Source organism: Nyctibius grandis, chromosome 4 (genome assembly GCF_013368605.1).
Source record: "Nyctibius grandis isolate bNycGra1 chromosome 4, bNycGra1.pri, whole genome shotgun sequence".
NCBI classification, from domain to species: domain Eukaryota; kingdom Metazoa; phylum Chordata; class Aves; order Nyctibiiformes; family Nyctibiidae; genus Nyctibius; species Nyctibius grandis.
In genome coordinates, this window is record NC_090661.1 from 80,253,529 (window position 1) to 80,275,860 (window position 22,332).

Here is a 22,332-nt window from a genome sequence, read left to right on the forward strand (position 1 = left end):
AGCCACTCCAGCCTGGGCAAGGGTCTTTTACAAAGCCTGACCCTGAAGTGACAGGATACTGTGTCATGACCAATGCACATAACACCAAGATTCTTTAATTAGTAATTAGTAAACAACATTTTCTGAATTAACAAGCATCTTCCTTCTTGCTACTGAAAAACTTCCTAAGAAAAGAATGCCCAAATTACTACATATGCAGTTTTTTCTCACTTTAACACCTGAGCAGAAGCCAAACTGTGCACTCTGAAATCCTTGATGGAAACTGTAACATGTATCAGCTTACTGCATATAGGGCATTCTTGTTTCTCCCTCCCTTCTTCTTCACAGAAGACTTTATGAAAAAGAAATTAATTTAGGCTTCATTTTTAAGTAGGGGAGGGGATAAAGAAGGAAGGACCTGACATACCTCAGTACTAAAATAATCCATCCTACCTAGTCTTGCCACAGGTTCTTCTGTATTTTCCCCCAAAATACAGGGTTCAGCTCTACTGTTCTACCTCATCAGTAGAAAACTGCTGGTAAAAGTACACCAGTGTAAAGTTTCAGAGGCTCAGAGTGAAGACTGATGTGTCTTTTGTAGTACTATCCAGCTCTATGGCACAGCTTCGAATTCAAGAGCTTTTTATACACACAATAAACCCATCAGTCACCTTCATCCATATGCTGCCCATTTGAAAGAGCCTAACTGGAGTCTCCACGCGCTTGTCTTCTCAGGGCAGTTCCCTAAAGCTGACCCTGCCCCGTATCCCACCTAGCACACAGCTCCCACCAGTCACAGACACTGACCTAGGGAGCAGATTTAACTGTGAATGAAATAACCTCTGTCATAGCCTTTTTCATAAGTCAGTTTTATGGAGTAAGAAATGGACACCAACTTTTTTAGAGAACAATCATTTTTATTTGGCTGTCCTCTGCTGATATTCTAGATTTTTCCTGAAAGTATTAAGAGGGAAAATGCATGCCAGACTATTAGATGTAAATTGGTGCCAGGATTGTAACCCATCACCTGCAATTGTCCATGCATATAATCTATCAGTTTTGTGTTTCTAAAAACACCCCACAGTTTCCTCTCTTTACTCCCTCCAAAAATAAACTCCACACTGAGCTGCACAGTAATGATCTCCAGGATGATGATAGTTTTACAGTTAAGGGTGAAAAATGTCTCTAATCCTGTGTTTACACTAAACACTCTTTGGGAACAGGAACTGTATTTTTACTGTGTGTCTATGCATCAGAAAGAGGACTCTAATCCTAGTCAGAAATTCCTCAATACCACCACATTACTAATAGCACATCTCTATTTCTTCAGAGCACCTATAGTCACAAGTGGAAGGGAGAGAGAGCAGTCTCTCTGAAATGGAAGCCACTCACTTAGGTGTCTGCACTTTAGTTTTTGATTAATTTTTTTTTTCCTACAATACCTGTCCAGTTTAGAAATATGCTTAGTTCCCATAAATAAACCAGTAGCTGAACAGCATCTTTACACAGAAACACATGTAGTTATGAACATTTTCAAAATATTCTGCCAAGAGATACACCAGCATACACATTTTCAGAGAAACTAAGTGCATTGTGACAACTGTATAGCCCATCCTGTATGCTGTAAGTCCCATGAGCTTATCTATGAGCCTATTTTGTAAAATTAGGTGGAAGAGAGCACAATGCCAAGGCTGCAAGCAGTCCCTTCACCCACTGTTAGAGTACAGCTCGCTTCAGCTCCACTTTGAATCAGAATTAGGCTGAAACTGAATTATAGCTTTCTCCCCATACACACATTTATGCTATTTCCCCATAGACTGTTTGGGTGTCAAATCTGCATAATCACTGTATATTATTTTTCAATAACCATAAAGCAGGCAAATCACCATGCTGCCTGACATCCATTAGCCAATAAGTGCACAAAGTTCTTCACATTTTTCATTCAGCAGTTATTCCCCCACAGCTGAACTATAAATACAAAATACACTTTTCCTAACTGTTTATAGTTACTTAGAGCATGCAATATTCTTTCTCCCCTTCATTCTCAACTTGGCATAACACACTTGATTATAGATATATCCAAAAATATTACCATCATGAAAAGAAGTCTATGATTTTCGTTCTGGTATTTGGGGGTAAATCCACTCCCCAACACACAATCTATAATGGAGATCCTCCTTAGAGAAGAAGAAACTGCAGAGCAGCACAGAGATCGAGATTTTAAAGAAGAGATGGGATGGGACGGAATGGACAAGCTCATTTCTATTACACAGAAGTAACTCATATCATATTCCATAACCACTACATGGTATTTATTGCTTCATTTAAAACGTGGAAAAGAAAAAAAAGGGGCTTGAAGACTTAAGAAAGAAAGTGGTAAAAGACTGTCTTTGATTAAATTTTGAGCTTTTGACAGTTCAAGTTTTGGTTCCTGTTCACATTAAAGTATCGTTCTTTTCATCAATAGCATTTCAAACTAAATTTCACTCATCTTCATACTTGGGATCTGAAAGGATCAAACCTAAGTCCAAAGGCATTTCTGATACAAACATCTGGCCTCAGAGTTTACAGAGTTCAAAGCAGTTATTATAGTACTATATTCAAGCTATCTTACAATCACATTTAAAATCAATAGCGATGCACACCGAAACACACATTTAGTACTTTTTTAATAGTTTTGCGGCTTTTAATTAAGAATAGAAAAATAATATTTGCTTTTAAAATATCTTTTTGAAGATTTTTTAAGAATTCTAAAGAATTCAATTCAAGTTGAGCACATCAGGAATTGTATAAACCTTGATTACATGAACTTGCTATTAAGCCCTATGGCATATGGTTCTCTCTTTTCAAAGCTAGACTACCATATATTTGAAATCTAACTATCCATCATAAACACCTTCAGTATGTTTGAAATAACCTATCAGACAACATTGTTCACACACTGACATCCTGGGCTGATTTATGAAAGATCAAAGGCTGTAGTGGATAAGTATTAAGAGGTACATGTTTTATGGAACAAGTAACTTTCCTCATTCTCAATATTTCTTATGTTTTTTACAACAAATTGCCTGGCTCTCAAGAATAGTCTCATAAAAAGAGTGAAAAACACTTCTATCTCAAGCCTTCTAAAGACTTTTTGAAAAAAGTTGGAAACACTTTTGAAACTAGAAATTTAAACACTTTAGAATTTTACTAGTTTGAATTTATCTCATATATCCATTTATGCTAATCGCTCAGTGGCAGCACAGAAACAAACAGAAGAAATTATTTGACAAAGACTTTTTCCTTTGATTTTGAGCCTTTACATAAACAGAGGATTCTCCAGTAAATATATTTTCCAGATGGGTTTGGTTCTGTGGAAGACTAAAACCTTGGATGTTATACAGGCTAAACTATAATGAACTCTAGGAACTGAAATACAGTTGCTTTTGTCATTATCAATTACCTTCTAAGTCTAACAGAATTTCAATTACAAAAAGAAAAGGCAGCTAGCCAGAACAAAGGTTGTCCATACTTAATCTTAAAAACTAGTGGCAACTTTCATCACCACCATCATTCCATCATCACAGTGGTCCGCAGGCCGGAGAGAGGCCTTCAGAGAGCCTTCTGCTGTTGACCTGGAGCAATGCACTTCCCAGCACAGCTAAGACCACTGACAAGGTTGCATTTTGGGACTGGCAGCATGGGAGGACAAGGAAAAGGAAGAGGAACGCAGTCTTTTCTCCTTCCATTCCACAGCTGGCTATGATCCTTACAATAAGATTTTTTGCCCTATATACACTAAAACTATAGCTTCTCTGAGCCTCCATGGCTGCATCACCGTACCACGGAAGACAGCACAGAGCCACTGACAATTCTGCACTACTTGGAAAGAGCTCTGTTTCTTGAAAAATAGACTGCGAGGCAGAAGAACCACAGGTCTGTTTTGGATGGATTGCCTCAAACAGGAAAAAATACAGGCAGATAAACCAGTATGTAGACAGCCAAGTCACAAAAAGTCTTCTTCCTCTCAAATGAGGTAGAATATATACCACATTGTGCTGCATCAGATCCCATAAAAACATTGTCTAACATACACTTAATGGAAGTAGAAACTAGGTTTAACATAAAATATCCCCAAACTGAAGTGTATTAAGCAGCCATTTAAAAGCAACAAGTGGAGAAGATGATAGTGACGGCAGTGGGGGCTGCAGTGTGACAGTATTACAGAAGATTAATTGAAGTTTTGTGGGTTAGAATAATAAAGAAGTGAAAGAGAAGAACTCCACACAGAGAACTGGCTGTAATGCCTCAGAAATAAGCTTGTACATCAAATATTCTTGAAATCTTTAGTTTTAAATTGAGAACATACATCAAGAATGACCTGATTGCAAATGATATAGATTTCAAACATGGACTTCTGAATTCCAGGCATCAGAAAACACAACCATTAAAGCCTGAATAGGTAAATCTTGTTACTCACAGGATTCCAAATTCTCCTTGGATATATTTGCTAATTTATTTTCTGACTTCTTGCAAACACTGTTATTGTCTTTGGTTACTTCTTCCTCAGCTTTCCAGCTACTTAGATAGATACTATACCTTCTGCACTCCTGTCCTTCATGTGAGTTTGTTGGTTTTGATCTTTCTTCTCTCCTCTTTTACTTGACTTCTCACAAAGAAGGATGAGACAGGAGGAGAAACAGCCTCTTGCAATTGGGCAACCAGGGAGAAAAAGCAACTAAAACTTCAAAACCCAGAGGAATCATTCTAGATTTCCACATTGTCCTGGAGGCAGCACCCTAACATATTGTTCTGTCACAGAAGTAGAGCAACATACATCTTCAGGTCCCTAAAGCACTGGGCAAGACAAAACATCCATCAACCAGTAAGACAAAAGTTCAGACATCTTGAAAGTAACAGGTATGTTGTAATGCAGGAACCATCAATGTCATCTTATTTTCATTGTAATTCTTTATATAAATACACGATAGAGAAATGGATTTCTATCTTCATTATCATCCCCTCAGCTCAAGAAAGTGAAACTTTCTTGGATTGGGAGGGTGGAGGACATATGCCAATAGAAAGACTTATTTATGGCAGTTTCAATAAAACTGAACAGCACAGGTGCATATGTTACCACATCTCTCTGTTAAATGCAAGCTGGCAAGTTAGAAAAAAAGCTTTGCTATAAACTCCTCTATGCTTCAGTTTTCCTGTTTGCTGTGATATTTGCTGACTATTTCCTGCTCTTCACAGACCAAACTACTCAGCATAACTCAAGCACTAAATGTCAGTGCTATAGAACAGACTTAATTGCATGTCATTGACACCACACCTCACTTTGTATACCGGTAATTCAGAGCAATACTGTGCCTAATGTCAACAGGAAAAAAAAAAAAAAGAAAAAAATCAAAGAACTCCTCTGTGAGGGAAAGATGGAGAGAGCTGGGAAGAAGAAAGCAAACCTTTTTCATAGAAAAGGAGCTGCTTCTATTCTACCTCTAGTGAAGTTCTAAGAAAAGACAAAATTAGAACTCTGAATTACCAGACAACTGAACCTCAAAAGAAATCTCATCAGCTACTATCTACAAATACTTTCCTTCAGTGTTATAACAAAATGCTGCACATACCTCCAAAAATACAAACAAATCCATGTTTCAGTTAAAGGATGAACATTGTGCAAAAAGATCCTACTTTTTTTTTTTTCCCCTCACAGTGTTTCACCTGGTATAGCAGTCTTTTTTATTTATATAAATTTATAAAAGCCTCATTTTTGGACATTGATAGGTTAAGAAACTGATATCAGGTCAATACAGTAGTGGACTGACATTTGACAAGAGACATGTTTGCAGAAATAGAACCAACAGAATCATAAAACCCCCACATGTTCTGAAATAAACTTCCAAAAGTGAAATATTTGCAGATTTCCTTCACATTTATCATTTCCTTTTCATAGAGTCTTTTCACAGTCACCTCATGTCTAGCCACTTCCTTCATTAAAAAAAACTAAGTAGTAATTTTATTTAAAAATTGCATTTTGTATTGCATCAATCAGTATTGTATTAATCTGTATTAATACAGATTTTTTTCATGTGTTATGAAGCAATTTGCACCCACTGCTCAACTATTTTCCTTTTAGCTGCACTCACAGTGGAAATAATTTAGGAGCTCCTCTTACGCTATTTAATTTCTCTTAAAAAAAATAGATGACTTTTCCACACCTTAACTAAACACAGTAATTGAGGGGGGAAAAAAAAAACAACCCTCTGTATAGTCTGATCTCAGAATGGCCTAGACAGTATTATCAAATTTCTCAAAAAATGAAAAACAATTCCAAGTCATCTGAAAAGAGCCATAAGGATTCAAAACTGTAGTAGTATTTTCATTACATTTGCCCCATTTGACAAGGTTTGTAATCAAAGCACATTGGCACATATAATACTTCATTATCAGTTATTCATAAAACACTCCAAACTAGTGATTTACTCAAAAATACTTTTTTATTGAAAAGGTGAGCTATAGTTCCCTTTAATAATATCACTTACAGTGGTACAGTCTCAGAACAAGTGAACAAATTTATTTAATGATCAGTATTATATACTGTACTAATACAAAACTTCAAAATCTTATTCAGAAATTGCACACATTAATTCTTTTAAATAGTCGTCACTATTAAAAAAAGAACAATCAATGGCTGCAGAAATATTAATCTGCATTTTCAAGGATGTTTGGAAACATTAGTTATAATTAGCAAAACAAGTATTGTCCCCATGACAGCCTTTCTTTACAAACCTTTGAATGTTTGACAAGAAAAGGTCATGTTTTGTAAAATCCTGGAAAGGTCATTCAATAACAAATCACATGAATGAAATCACAAGAGTTCAAGGAGGTTAACAGAAACACCACAGGCATTAAAGCATGTTTTCAAGGTAAACAAAGTAAAAGAAATACAGTCTGGATCAGTTCTGGAAAAAGGAAAAAGCAAGTAGTCTCTAATTTGCTACACACTGTAATTTTAAGACATTTTCTCTGCGCCTGGTGGTTTAACACTACGTATTATTTCTCATGTTCAACGCATTTAGGGAAGGATTAACAGATAACAGAGACAACACATTTAAATATCTCCTTAAATAGTCTGCATTGACCTTAGTAGATTTTTCCCCCTTAATCTTGTGACCAGACACTTAAAAAATCCCCAAACTTAACCTCCATCTCAACTAAATCTCAATCTTAGATCTCAAAACTTCACTGCTTGAAACTGTGCCAGCCTTTCAGCTAAACACTTTGACCTGCTTGTGACCTCCTATTTCCAGGTCTATTTTCTTCTTTACCAAAAGAACACAACATTTTTCACAGGCAGGAATAACAAAGAGTTGTTTATATAGGGTAATTTAACTACAGGATCAGGGCAGGGAGCAGTGTGATGTATTTGATCCACAGACCAAGAAAAAAAGCATTGCTCACCAGTGTTAGAGAAAAGCCTATTGAATAGTTTTCCTGGGGCAAGCCAGCAAATTGGGGTTCTTTTCATGTATAGGCACAGAAAAAAATGAATTCAGGAATGATCTTGGGTCTCTGTCTCCACAGGGTGTTAAAGCCCTGCCTTGCTGCAGTTCTGAAGTTTTAAAGTTCCATTATCCCAGGGGAGAAAGGCAGTGCTTATTTACATAAATTCAACATTATTCAATAGAATTTGCTACACAGGGGGAAATCTCTTCCAATACAAAGAATTTAGAATTACCAACTATACTTAGTTTATCATCATTACACTTGTGTTTTCATTTATGACAGCCTATTTGCAAACTGTAATTTACTATGAACCTCTTTATGAGATTAATTTAACAGCATCAGACCTGTGGACCACCTAAAGTTTACACATTGACTGGCAGCAGCAAGTCTCACATGAGGGGAAAAAGTGCACTGTGGTAGCACAGTGAACTGTCTCTCAGGAAGACACTATTCTAACCCCTAATACAGATACAGAATTTAAACTTAGCTTTATCAGTTCAAGAAAGCCTGAAAGCATTAAAATTTCATACCAATATCATTAGATACTCCTCTGCGTATGTGTCTCCCCTTTTCAGGTCTACATAATACCAATAAGTTTTCCATTGTAAATGCAGATACCAACAACGTAGGCAAAGAAATGAGTTTAAATAATCTTTTTTTCTACCAAATAAACTTGATAGTAGAGCTGGCAAATCCAAGCAGCTTGGCTCTCCCATCATCAAGCTGAATAACCAAGCCGAATATTGTATTTCATACTACAAGAAGGCCACAGTTACACTGTGTTCATCCTTCCTTGGAACAAACAGCAGATACCATTAGCTATCTTTGGTCCTGTCCTTCTAAACAGGTATGCTCCTCTACAAGAGTAGCCTCCTCTCTAATATCCTGCTCCAAACCTTTTCCAGGAAAGGGGGCAGAATGGATGCTACAGGAAGCAAAGAAACCTCATCAGTTGTTTAACAGTCAAGGAGTTGGTATCATGTTTGGACACCTGCATGAGCCTAATAGCATGAACAGCCACCAGCAGACATAGCATTACCAATACAGAAACAAAACCTTGAAAATTATTTCCAGGTGAAGTCAAGGCAGTCAAGACTGCATTTCCTCTTTGACAAGAAGCATGCATGTCTTCAAAGGAATTAAGAAGCAAAATACTAAATATGAAAAATAATCATGAGTACTCCAAAGACCCTACTAATTAGCATAAATTTTGTGCTGCATAAGTTTTTGCATCCACAAGTAAATGGGCAGAGCATGCAAATAAATACATTTTATCAGGAAGAAATATAACATTGATTCCTAGAGGACCATCAAAATTACATCTAGCTTATACCTGGTTCTCAGTCTATGTTCACACAATGTAGTTTTTCATCTTATTTCAGCACTATTCACATGCTGTCAGAATGTCTTTCATTCTTCTCTATAGGACAACTCAAGATGTTTGAGTCATGCATTACCAAATTTTCCTATTTTGCTATGTGACTCTTTCACACTATGGGTCTTATGCCATTCTTTAGAGGCCTTTTAGGAGCTGTGCAGGAAGTATTTTCTGACATACAGTCCAGAGCTAAGATGTTACAGTGTTGTCATTATTTCAGCTTTCAGGGTTCATGCATTACCTTTTCCTACAGGCTGCAGCTTCACCTTTTTATTTTGAAGAGCTCAAAAAGAACTAACCTAGAAATGTTGCTTGTCCATTAGTGCTATTGTTTCTTTAAAAAGCTATACCAGTTTGTACTATGACTGATCAAAATGACTATCAGAAACAAGACACCTCATTTTGTCTTTCTTGCCAACTATTTTAGCTTATTTGCCATGAGCACAGGGTATAATTAATATCACACAGGAGCCAGCATTGTCATTTTTCAAATCATTTCCCTGGAAATGTTCTACACCTCTTAATGGCCCTGCTAATGCTGTAGCTGTCATGTTTTGGACAGCTGCGCTTTTACAAGACAAACTCAGCTGCGCCACGCGCCTCTCTGTAGACTTTTTAGCTCAACGGCTCAGAGGCCATGAATGCCAGCTGGTAACGGCTATATGGAAATCTTTGATTAATTTTTTTACCTCTAGACGCTGACTGTTGCTCAAATGTCACCTTCCCAGTTTCCATCCCTAGCCAGTATTTTTTCTCCCCTCCCAGTACTGCTTGATGAAGAATCAACTGAATGGGCCAAAAAACTTACAACTAATTAAAGCCAATAGAGCCTGTCCAGATGCGGAGAGAACAGAAAGTCTGGAGAGCGGCCAGGTCACACATGTGAAATGTTCAATCATTCAAGAGATGGAGCTTTTAACAATATTTACCAGGCTAGAGTTAACATATACTGATATTGCCACCCTGAAGAGTAAGGTGACATGACAGGAGTTATGCTATGTAAGCTTTACTGTCATAGCTCATAGTCAAAGCAAGTGTGCAGTGTTGATCAAATGAAAACACTTCACATGTAGGAGTTGCACAGATATTATGAAGTGATTAAGAGACTCACTCAGATTTTATGCTGGGTCACTCTAGAAATGATTGGAAGCTGATAATATGAACAAATTAGTACTCCTCAGCAGTCATCTGGTGGGGTAGGGTGGCTTGAATTTAACAATTGATCCTGTCTATGAAGCGATATTAAGCATCTTCTTACTGAGTCCAAGAACCAGAGAATGTGATCAATAAACCAGTCTAACATATTGTAATATCTAATACATGCAAGTACACCAAATATCCATTTCTGCTACTTAAACACCTCTGCTACTGTCCCATTTTAACTTCATGTTCATTAATGATCTTCAGTCCTGAGAAAGAAGACTGAAAAACTTCTTTTCACGTCATGTCTGGAAAATACTACATGAAGTTGTGCTCATCAGTACAGCAGCAGCAGTTCTCCCAGTTGAAACCAGCCAGGCCAGGAAAGTGACATGAACAGGATGCTGCTAAACATGCACAACTCAAAAAAATACACACTATATTCTCTTCTGCATGATTTGCTGCCATTTAAAAGACAATAAACAGCAACTTTAGATTGCTAACAACATGTCATTTAAGGTTTGCTGTTGCTCAACATCAAGAAAAATCAATGCCAGGCTCTACAGGGGCAGAAAACCCAGAGAAGTGAGCTCCATTTCAGGTCTGTTTGAACTCATTTCCTTTCTCCGTGGTTGCCCCCTTGTACACCCCCTCAGGCATCCCCTCACAGCAGGCATGACAGCTTGACACATTGACAGCTTGCACTGAATGACAACTGATTTGTACAAATTTCAAGCCTTATAAATCTACCTGTCACAACAACAACATAAAAGAGCTTGGACCCAGCAGGTAACTCAGAAAAAGCTTCCCCTGACAGCATTTTCTGAAAAGCAATGGCTTGCCTCCTGCCAAAAATTCCAACTATCATCCTTGTATAACTTTGAATAAAAATTCAGGGCCCATTTTCTTGCCAACAGGCTACCAATCGTCTTATTTAAAGATTAAAAAGAGTGAACAAGAAAAAAAAAAGCTATCCACGGAATTTCATTTTATATTGATATGAAAGTAGTACCACCTGCTATGGCAGGATTACCACACCATTTTTCTCTACAGTGCTCAGAGTAAATGAGCAAGGCTTTTTACGGTATTTAAACAATATCCCAGATTGCAACGCTGTTATGCATCCATTACATTGGAGCTGTTAGTCAATGCCATTCTTGCTGATAGAAGTTCAAGAGGTTTCTTGTTTTACTTTGGGAGGCTGTTTTGTTTTATTTTTTCTTGCTGAGTTGTTAAAAAAGCAAAATTGCAATTTCAGAAACTAGTAAGGCTTTTCCAGCTCTGGTGGAAATCCACATAGACATTAGCTAAAATGCTAAGTGTTCAGTGTTTCCATAAGCAGTATTATGCAAGAGAAAAGCACAGCATTTAATGCTATCCCTTATGAAGGAATATAAAGGGAATACAGTAATTCTGAAAAGGTTTTTCTGAAAGGATCTTATACCAAAAGAGTTTTGAAACCCTGCAAGAAAATTCCACGAAGACGATGAAACTGATGTTTAAAATTATGCAGTTTTTAAGTATTCTGAGAACTCCCCACAAGACCACCTTCCAAGTATCACAGGAGATGCTACAGGATGTACCAAATCAGCTGTCTTTAAACATGAAAAAAAAATCATATTAATTAAATTATACCTGTGATTAGGAATAGAAAAAGTTATTTGTGGTGTTTTACTTAAAAATCAAAGTGTTCAGCAGCTTACAATCATATATAAAGATTCAAAAATAAGAGCTTTCTACTAAGCTGCTAGATAATAAAGTCAAATAATAATACATGTATAATTTGAATAAACCATAAATTCCACTAATAAGACCTCAAATAAATTACTCTACTTTCCTTTTAGCAAAGGTATTACTGGAAATTTTAATTGTCCAAGTCACTTTGCACACATATAGCAAGCTGATGATCAGTGCAAATTATAATAGCACAAGTAGAGTGCTATTTCACATCTGTAGCTATCATGCGCTCTCTCTACATTTGCTACACAACCTAAGATAGAGAAAATTCAAGCTTTTCCATACTTCACTGACAAGTTCCTGGTTTCCTTTCTGTGATGATTTAGTGCAAAAAGTAGGAATACTCTTATGCAAAATGTTCTAACCAAAAAAAAAAATAAATCAACAAACCCAAAACAAAAAACCCAACAACACAGCAGCATGTCCCTACATTCTCTCACCACTCGTGGACATTTAAGAGTTGCCTTATATTTGCTTAAGAGGAGGGGGGGGGAAAAAGGAAAGCTAATACTATTTTACAAATAAAAAGAAATACACAAGACTTGAGAAATTCCTAGCACTTAGAAAGTGTTTGAATTAAAAATTAATATTCAACAAAAACTTTTTTCTAACAGGCAACTAGCAACCTAGCTTCCCTGATGTTTCCAGTGAAGTTGCAACTTGTGTTTCTGTTCCTGTGGACTGCCCTGATAGTGCTAAATGATAAGAAAGTAAGTTTAAGCAGGCTGTTGAAGACTTCTCATTGAGGCATAGGAACAAACACGTACACAAAACAGAATTATCACAAATCCTGGCATCTTCAAAACAGATACCTTCAAACAGGTAACAAAGGTTAACCACATTGCTTCTTGAAAACATCAGCCAAGATAAACTACCTACGGCATAGAGTACATGTCTCAAAACTACTTGTACTGGCCTGCTCCTCAAAATACCCAGCCTTATGAAGGAGGAAAAGACACGTTACTTCCATAGCTCCCGTAGTGACTATTACCCCTGTGCAAAAGGACTAAGGTAGTTACCTGAAGATAACCAACAATTAACTAGAAGTTACAGGCAGTAAGTTAGCGTTCTGGTTCAACTATCTTGGCTGGATGTCTTGGAAACAAAGGATTTCCACTTCTAGTCATGGGAATCTTTTTTTTTTTTTTGCATTTGTTTCTTCAAATCTTCCTTTACTCCTAACATTTTTAAACACAGAACAATATCACTTTTATAGTAGAATATGAAATAATACAAGTAGTAAGTGGGTTTAGAAAACTTCTCATAAAATGACAGCCACTGGAAGAGGGGCTCTAAAGCAGCTGAAGCACTGCACCAACACCTGCGCCATCACTGAGGAGGAATAAAACTGAGAACTTGTCTGTGGGAGACAGAAAGCCAGTTTCTTATGTTGGAAGAGCAAAGGCTTGAATTTTAGCGTTGCTGGAGTTGCCTGCTTCCCCAGATTTGGTAAGCGTAACTACTACACAGAATTTTTTCCCATGCCAATTCCACAGCATATACAGGCCTTGCGTAATGTACGTGGCCACAACAGGGCCCCCAGGTGAATACATATTATTTCTCAAAAAATGCGCTGGGGTAGAGGGGAGATGAGAAACAGATATACACACACTGCTCTCAACTTTTCGCTCCTTTCTATGTGTAGAAATACAACAAATCAGAAGTCTTAACTTCCTTGCGTATAGGGACAGAACTTGTTACTGATGAAAAAGGGCTGCTAAATAGTATAACTACAACCTGTGTGGGGCAAGTTCTAGCATTTCTAGGATTTTGTCCCTTGGACCTGTGGAAGTCAGTACATTTTTGCCACTTCGAACCCTCCGTGTTATTTGTAACTGTCAGTGGAAGGGAAATCTGTAATTGTTAAGAGGGAAAGAGCCTGTGCAAATTCTTCCCAGTGCAAAGTGAACAGTCAATCACTTTTATAAGGACAGGAACAACCGAAACTATCCATTCGTATACTTTCCTTTAGTCAACAATATTACCTTTAGTAATCTGGGGAATGTGCATCCATAAATTACAGAAAGTGTTATTGCATTGCTGAATAAACAGCAACATTTCCATCAGCAGCAGTGGCAGCCCCACAAAGGTATAACAAACAGACTCAATCATTTTCTTGTCAAGCTTTGCAATGACTGCAGAGTTTACTGCTGGAGATAATGTTGCTTTCCTCAGCATTGTGTGCCAAACTGCAAACTGCTTATTAAAACAAAACCTCTTTTTCTGAGCAGCATGAGTTGGATAATCACTTACTGCACTCAAGAAAAAACAGGTTTGATGCCCAGAGGTGGTTAGCAATCAAGCATATGCATTAACATTTGGTTTGTAAAAACTGGTTAAAAAAATAAGTGACCTAAAAAGGAATTATGAGAACCAGTGCCCCAGGTTGATCGTTTTCCCTGTTAATATATTGTTACTGATAAAATACTTCAAACTACTCTAATATGCCTCTAAGAGATAAATTAGCAAAGAAAGACAGGAGTGAAATATAAATTAACTATTCCAAAACAGATCTTCTCTTTTAAAAAATGCCTTTTAAGAGGAATAACTGGATTGTATCTTTGCATTCCAGGTACAGGTGGCAACTTGCTTTCAGAGAAGGAAAAAAAAAGTAAACTTAAAAACTAGTCAACTGTGTCAGAGATACTGCTGAAGCACAAATCTATTATTACCATCCAAAGAAACAGCTTGGCATAACTAAGCCGACCAATACTCCTGAAAAACCCAGTTCAATTTTCTTTGCTTAAAATAGATTGACAACCATTTTACTTGGTTGAATAACAGGAAGGTCTAAGACACAAATAAGCAAGCTCTTCCATGTCAAGAAAACACTGCTGTAAAGCAAGCTATTATTCTTAACTTCAGAATGGCTCCCTTTTTTCCTCTTTTCATTTTCTTAATGATTAGAGATATATTAATATAAAGGTAAGCAGACAGCCTTCTCTCCGCTATGCTGGCACTGCTGATTTCTTTCTAACACTGAGATATCAGCTGCTCAAGAAAACAGCAACATCCAAATAATGGAGATTTCAAGACTATTGTAAGTTTGAGCAGAGTACTGTGAGACTCTCAAGGTCACACGAAAAAAAAAAAAAAAAAAAAAAAAGAACTTAAGAGGATGACATTGGCATTTGCCACTGATATTTAGCGAGCACATGAACACAATTAAACCCTCTGTTGTATCCCAAAAAATAAGAAAGTGATGGCAGCCAAGTTCTGGGACCCAGTACCTGGAGCACTTCTGATATCCTCAGGGTGGGAAGTTCAAAATCTTCTTTGATTCCACAAAAGTTTGAGTAGTTTTTTCAAGAGTACTTATGTGATCTGCAAACCTAAACCCTAATGCAAAGTCAGATTTGCTTTCTGTGGAGAACAGCCATCCTGACTGTAATTAGACATAACAAGTAAGCATTTATATCAGTTATATCTTAAAATTATTTTGATCTAAAGGAGGGTTAAATCATGCCAATCTGCACATCTGTGCTTCCATTCACATTTCTACAACCCGAGTAATTGCATCAATGTAAGACCCTAGGAAAAAGCCTCCGAGCCAATTTAGAGGATGATGATAAATATTTAGATGTTTTAACTTGGTCAAATGCAAAATCATGGCAATATTCTGATCAGATTTCCTCGTCAAATGGGATTAATGTCAATGAAACAGTAAGTTAAATGCATTCATAACATACCTTTGTAGCTATTAATATTTGAAAACCATTGAAAATAACAATTCATTTCCTTCTCCCACCTACTCCTAAATGACCATAAAGAAAATTAAACTTCCATGCAGTGATATCTGCCAGAACAACAGTGAAATAAGAAAAATGCCAAACCATCTCCTAGACTAACAGCCTAACTCTTTTATCATGTTCGTGTTTATTCCTTTCCTTTCTTACTCAATTTTTTGTCCTCCTTAGGCCTTGGTCTTCTCTCTCCTACTCTTCCACCAGAATCACACCTACAGAGCTGTTTGCTTTAACAGGTGTATTTCTCTTCCAGGTTCTGCCCAGAAACTAATGTACTATCTCCCAGACCCAAAATAAACTCTTCTATATGATTTTGTCCATTCCCTTTCACATCTCCTTACTCTTACAGTTGTGTACTTCTTGCCAATTTCTAGTTCTCTCAAGTATTCACATACTGAAAGTAACTATAGCTTTCTTCTTTTTTCTCATTCCCACTCCTCCCCATAACCATCGGACGCCTCCTTCCAGTCATACATTCCCCACTCTCTTACTCCAAAAGTAATTGTTTTTACACCAATACCAAGACCAGCATCACAACGAGGAAAACAGGCTGAGAAACAATAACTCAAAATCATCAATCCTAGCATAAAGCTCCATGAAAAAAGAAATTTTTCATATTGGTACAACTACTTACGAACATACTTTTTTTTCAAAGTGAGCAAGTGCTCCATGTATAAAACAAACTATTGCATTGCAATATACCAGAATCACTAACATACGTAAACGAACACAATAATACATCCACTCTTATTATCTTTAACTAACACCATCATACTCAGTGATTACATATGCAAAAGGAGATGATTCAGTTAATCTGCAATTACCCTTCAGAGCACTAGGTGTATGATCTGCTACCCAAAGGTTCCAGAGTCTCTCTTAATTTCCATCATTATCTACTGACATGCCCAAATGATTCTTTGGCTACTTGTTAATAAAAGAATCAGAAGGTGCTAATCTCATTATCGCCTTGTCAGCAGTTCCTGTCAGAGCGTTCTTGCCCATTAATAGCCTGCTGCTGCAGTCAATCAGGATCCTGCCACATACTTCTCCAACAGGTTTATTCTTTTACCTGTTAAGATAGTAGCTAACCAAAGTGTTACAGCGCACTACATTGACTAGCACCACATTATAGAAACAATTATTTACCTTCCTCTATAACGTCACAGATGTGATTGCATAGTTCAAAACAGTTTAGCTAGGTTGAGGCTCTACATCTTCAGCTCCATCTTCCTAATTTATTACTTGGTTTACTTCACAGTCATGCTAAAGCAGACAGGGAAATAATTGCCACCATATGAAAAACCCCAAGAGAATTCCTATGCCCAGGCAGAAAACTGCCACTCACTGTTCAAACTGAAGAGTGCATATTTATTCTTACTACTTCATACAGTAGGCATAATTTATTCAACAATACACATCACGAACCTAACTCAGAGTTTATGTATCCCAAAACACTTTTCTCACTATGTGCTGACAGAAATTTCAGAGACAGATATCCACGATCATCCAAAACTTCTCTCAGATTGGTGTATTTAAAAAGTTCTAATTATTTGTCAAACCTTAGGAGTAGGCCAATATATTAAATTCATATTAATGAGACTAGTATTTCCAATTAATGAAAAAGAAGATAAAAAGATAAACACTAAATAGTATAATGCAACAAAAATTAAAAATGCAGACAAAATAAGTGGGAGGAAGAATCAAAATAGCATGTCAAAGGATAGAACAACAACCTGTCAAACATGTCCCTGTCTCACTAAGATTACTTATATACTACAGTTTTCAAAAATAGGTGCCTAAAATTCAGGTATATAATGTTCATTTAATAGATCAAGCATAGGTCACCACTCCATGTTACAATCAGGACAGAAAACTCTTGAGTATTTCCTTTTGCAGCCACCCAACAGCAGCTTTTCACTGGAACCATAAAGAATAATTCTGTAAAATCCAGGAGACTTTGTCCAAAGAGAATTGTCCAAAGACCTTGCAGCTCCATCCACTGTACACAAGTCTTGGAAAAAGAAAAATTAACCCTCTGAGACTGAAATTCCCTCTCTACACTAGGAAAATAATTTGGGGGGGGGAGGAGGGAGAAAAAAAGCAGTCCGAACTAAAGATTCAAAGAAAACCAGACAGTCGGTATTTTGTTCTGTTCACAACAGATAGCAACTCTTTCCTCCTCCCAAAAACCACATACTGCTCTTCACATAAATACGTAGCTACAAACAGCCATAAAACAGACTTGAGATGTGGCTTGAGCAAGAGAAGGCGAGGTATCATATTTCCCAACTGACTGATATTCAAAGCTAGCTCTTGAAGCTGTGTCCAGCATATTAACAAAAATTCACCTGTGTCTACTGACCACATAACTCCACCTCTGTGATCTGAATTTTTTCCATGCACTATGCAATAGACACTATAAAAAGATAGTTCTTTGTGTCCTGTCTTTTTTACAATTTTTGAGATCTATAACACCCTTTAAAGCTGCCACCCTAGGAACCATGAAGTCACCTCAGCTCTAATAGAAGTGTAAGACACAAGGAACCTATGTAGAGGATACAGTCAGATGCCATTCATGGTATTGGCTCTGAAGTTATCTAAAAAATCAATACCATTGTAAAGCATTCTCTGCAATATGATTCATGGGAAAGGCTCTCAAGTAAATGGGTATCCTAAATAGTTTAGAAGTATCTTCACAACTTATTCCCATCCTGAACAGCGTACAAAGAGTATGACCACGTACATGCAGAACCAAATCCTCCCTGGATCACTAAATGCCAATTGCCTTTTAACAACAAAACCCTTCAGAATCTCACACAGAGATGACTTCCATTACTTTCCCTCTCTCCTTCTATTAGTTTAGACAATTTTGATTAGACAATCAGCATAATCTCTGTTTAGATGCCAAAAAACTAACGATTTAGTTAGATTTTAGGGTTGTTTGGTTGTGGTTTTTTTCCCAAAAAAAATCCTTTATCTAGTTACCCTAAGTAAGGGACTAATGTAGAAGCTCATCAGTCTACACTTTTTCTGTTGAACATCAATGGAATATTTCGGCACAGTTCTAAGGCATCTACAAAATCTAAACGAAAAACATGGAACCAGGTAAAAAACTGGATAAGTGGAAATGGGGGAAGAAGTGTTATTTAGAAAGAGGAATCACATTTGCATCTCAATCCAGGCATCCCATGTTTGCCATAATACCACTACATAGTTGAGTAGCACAAGATTATGAAAGTGAAATTGTTTTGGCTGAGCTGACAGTAATAAGGTTGATATGAATCATAGAACCATTTAGCATGAACTATATTATAATATTCAGTTTAATCATGTTAAGTGTAGGGGGAGGGAGAAGTAGAGTAAAAGGAATATACAAGCAATTTACTTGCAGGCACTTTTAACAACTTTATTTAAGCTTGTTTTATCTGCATAAAGAATATCCCAATATGCTTGTTAAGTGAAATGAAAATGGAAAGTGTTTCAAGTAGCATAAAGACATTAAAGAATGCCTTAAAGTGTATGAAAATTTTACATCAGGTCTTATTACAGTTGATTGCTGAACTGACAAGGGGAAAAAAATGTATCTCAGGTTTCCCTCCACTTGTACATTAATAAGCACTTTTTAAGCACCATTCTGCAAAGAAACTGAAACACTTCAATTCTGAAAGAACAGCTCTGACTTTATCTCTACTAATAATGAATAATATCAAGATAAATTTTTTTTGCGGGCGGGAAGAAAAGACCTCTCCTGATCTTTTGTTATTCCAATTTATTTTGCAAAAGTAGATGAACGTACACCCATTGATTTTATGCTAGGCAGTCAAGGATACTGATTGTTACTTTAAGTCTCGTGTAATTAAATGAAGCTTCTTCAAAGTGCAAAAACTAGGCTTTATTGGTGGCAATTCATTAGAGTCAGGATCAGCTTTAAAAGTAACCTAGGCCTCTCCCAATTTGGACAATAGTTTCCTATTTCAGTCACTTGCAGTGAAAAATAAGGTTTTGGCTTAGAAACTTAGCCATCCACATGTGACCAGGTTTTTCAGATACCACATTTTTTCATGTGAAAGATTTCTGTCTTCATTGGTTTTTGACCTTCTGAAACTAGAAACTCAGATGTATTGTTCAATACTAAGTGACTAAAGTGATTGAGAACATCCAGATCCCTACCAAAAACAACTCCTGGTAGCAAAGCAGATGTACAGCATTTATAGCATCTGAAATGTACCCTTTAACCAATGTGTTCAAAGAAGATACAAGCCCTTATTGACTAGATAGTTTATACACATGCTTAGATTTTCAAGGTACACAAAAAATACCATATCAAAAAATATCTAGTCCCAAAAGGAGTTCTTCAGCCTACAACACATCTCCCAGCTCCTCTTTTGGCCTGTTTGATTAGGATTTAGCCTATGCTGACAGATTATCTTTGGAAAGGCCCCTGGCTGTGCCAAAAAGAACAAGTTAAGCAAAGGATTAACCAATACGCTCTCACTAATGCAGTCAAACTGTCACCAGCATTAAAGACTTCCACAAGAGACAGAAAGCAATTTAGGCAAGTGTCCCTCCATGAATTAATGCAAAGTATACTATAACAATCACATTGTGCCTGAATGAAAGCATATACTGCTCTGCCTTCACTTCTCAGGAAAAAAAAAAAAAAAGAGAAGAATTCTTTGTATTTAAGTCAAACTGTTCATTCTCTGAGCAAATACTTCCATCTTCTCAGCACTTCTACTGAGACGAAAGACATTGTAAGAAAATCCAAATACAGTATTCTTACAATGGGAAAGCATTAAAACAAGAAAACTCAAACAATGAAACTCAACAGATCTTCAGAGCTCATTGTTAATTTTACTGAGTCACTTGATACTGAAAAATACAGTCTAGGATGAAGTAGTTGTAGCCCCAGTTACTTCAATGACAGTCATGATTCAGGAGACAAGTAGTCCCAGAAATCCCACATAAATTTTGCTCAAAGCATGTCATTTTTATTAGGTGCTGTGTGATGGACATCATGTAAGAATGAAAGTGAAAATTTATTTATGCCAAAAATTGCAGAAGTATCCCTAATACGAGGAAAAGGAAACTGATAATTATACTTCAAAACAGCCTGTAGAAGTCAACACTGTTCAAAAACATCTTGGGAAACAAATAATTATACAGACATAAGGGAACTAATGTTACTAGTGTTCCTCACTAAAAAGTTCGTTGATTAATATATCAACATGCTGGCAATTTAGACCGATACACTGATTCCAAATATATCTCCTAACAAATTGAGCCATATTAAAAACAAACAGTGATGCTCTGTGTGTACCACTGAGAGGTTATAAATACTCAGGTTTAGTGCCAAATCCTAAAAGTTACAGAATCCAAACTGAAGAAAGATGAAGTGTATTTTGGAAGCCACCTTACAGTTACACTGCTACTTTCTACAGATGAAAATATCCTCTCTCCCAAAGATTTAGAAAAAACAGTTCAACAGTTTCCAGCATGGGAAATGGAGTAGATAAAGCTATGACTGGCACTTTTTAGAACTGGTTATAAGTTTACAACCAGGTTTGCCTAATTGCCTCTATCTCATATACCCATAGTAAATTCTATTTATTATGATTTCTCCTTAGTTCTTGGTAGTACCTGCAATACAACCTGGACTTGTGTGCCTAATATAGATATATGTTGTGTATGTAATGGTATCTTGTGAAATAAATGATAAAACAGCACAGCCTCTACAAAATGTGTAATTACTCCAACCCAATAAAAGTACACCAATATACAAATAACTTGCTCAAAAGTGAACAAAACTGTACAATTTTAACCCACAAATAAAACAGGAAGGAAGTTAAGCCACTTTGAAGAAAATTAAAGATTTTATAGGGGGAAAAGAAAACAAAATATATATAATGCCTGAAAGCACTGCCAACATTCCATATAACAAGGGACATATTACATCCATAAAGCTCATGTCCTAGCTACTCTACTTCAACCTTTCATTGTCAGGGTTATTCTGTATTAGCGTTGAGCTAAAGTCATACTGAGCGTGCTCCCATAAATCCTAAGATAAAGTATTTAGCTTAGGATATGAGAATTCAAATCCCCAAAATTCCCAACAATCATTTTAATGCTTGCCTAATATAATCAAGCCATTACATTTTCCTAGTACACTCTTTTAAAAAAAAACAAAAAACAAAAAACTGAACAACCAAGACTAAACGAGGTACAAGATATAACACTGGAGGCACAAGATATAACGCTGTGGTGCAAAGCTCACCCCATCTGTTGGCGCTAGGAAGTGAGGAGATTACCACAGTGTTTGATGGACTCATCTTGCACTGAGTCTTCAATGTTTACACAATATGCCAACATCTAAAAAAAAATAATATTTCAGCTTCATATCCTACTTATGCAAACTTTCCAGCTTATACCAAACAAAAGGGAACAATAATACCTCTTATTCTAATGTCTTCTTCAGCAGCACATTAGATTTCTTCCTTTTGGGGCAAAAGGTTATTATAAACAGACTATTCAATTGTGGATTAAAGCAATGAGAGAAGACACATAACAACACAGTAAGTAGACCAGTGCTACATTTGTATGAGGGCAAAAATATTAGAGAACTTGTGGGAAGAGGGTATTGTCAGCACTATCCTTTAATAATATCAGGAAGAACTACTTATGACACATCTGTTCTCTTGTGTTCCAAGTAATACCTCATTCTGTTCTCTGAAAGAAAGTGCCACCTATATGTAAAACACCTCTACTTTCCCCCCCATCATTTACAGGAAATAATTCTGAAGCTTGTCTTTCAACCTTCCCATGTAGAAAATACATAAATGAAACGACAATCAAATTGCATTT

At 36.7% G+C, this 22,332-nt stretch overlaps 1 protein-coding gene across 2 annotated transcripts in view; it reads right to left on the bottom strand.

The window, feature by feature from the left end:
- LRMDA (leucine rich melanocyte differentiation associated) overlaps nucleotides 1-22,332 on the bottom strand; it is a 700,798-nt gene that overhangs the window by 613,383 nt on the left and 65,083 nt on the right. The window contains exon 3 of one of the 2 annotated variants that reach the window (XM_068397341.1): nucleotides 5,846-5,860. The exons of the other annotated variant lie outside the window; for it this stretch is intronic. Within the exon in view, the coding sequence (XP_068253442.1) occupies nucleotides 5,846-5,860 (15 nt within the window). The remainder of the gene's footprint in view (nucleotides 1-5,845; nucleotides 5,861-22,332) is intronic. 2 annotated transcript variants of the gene reach the window in all.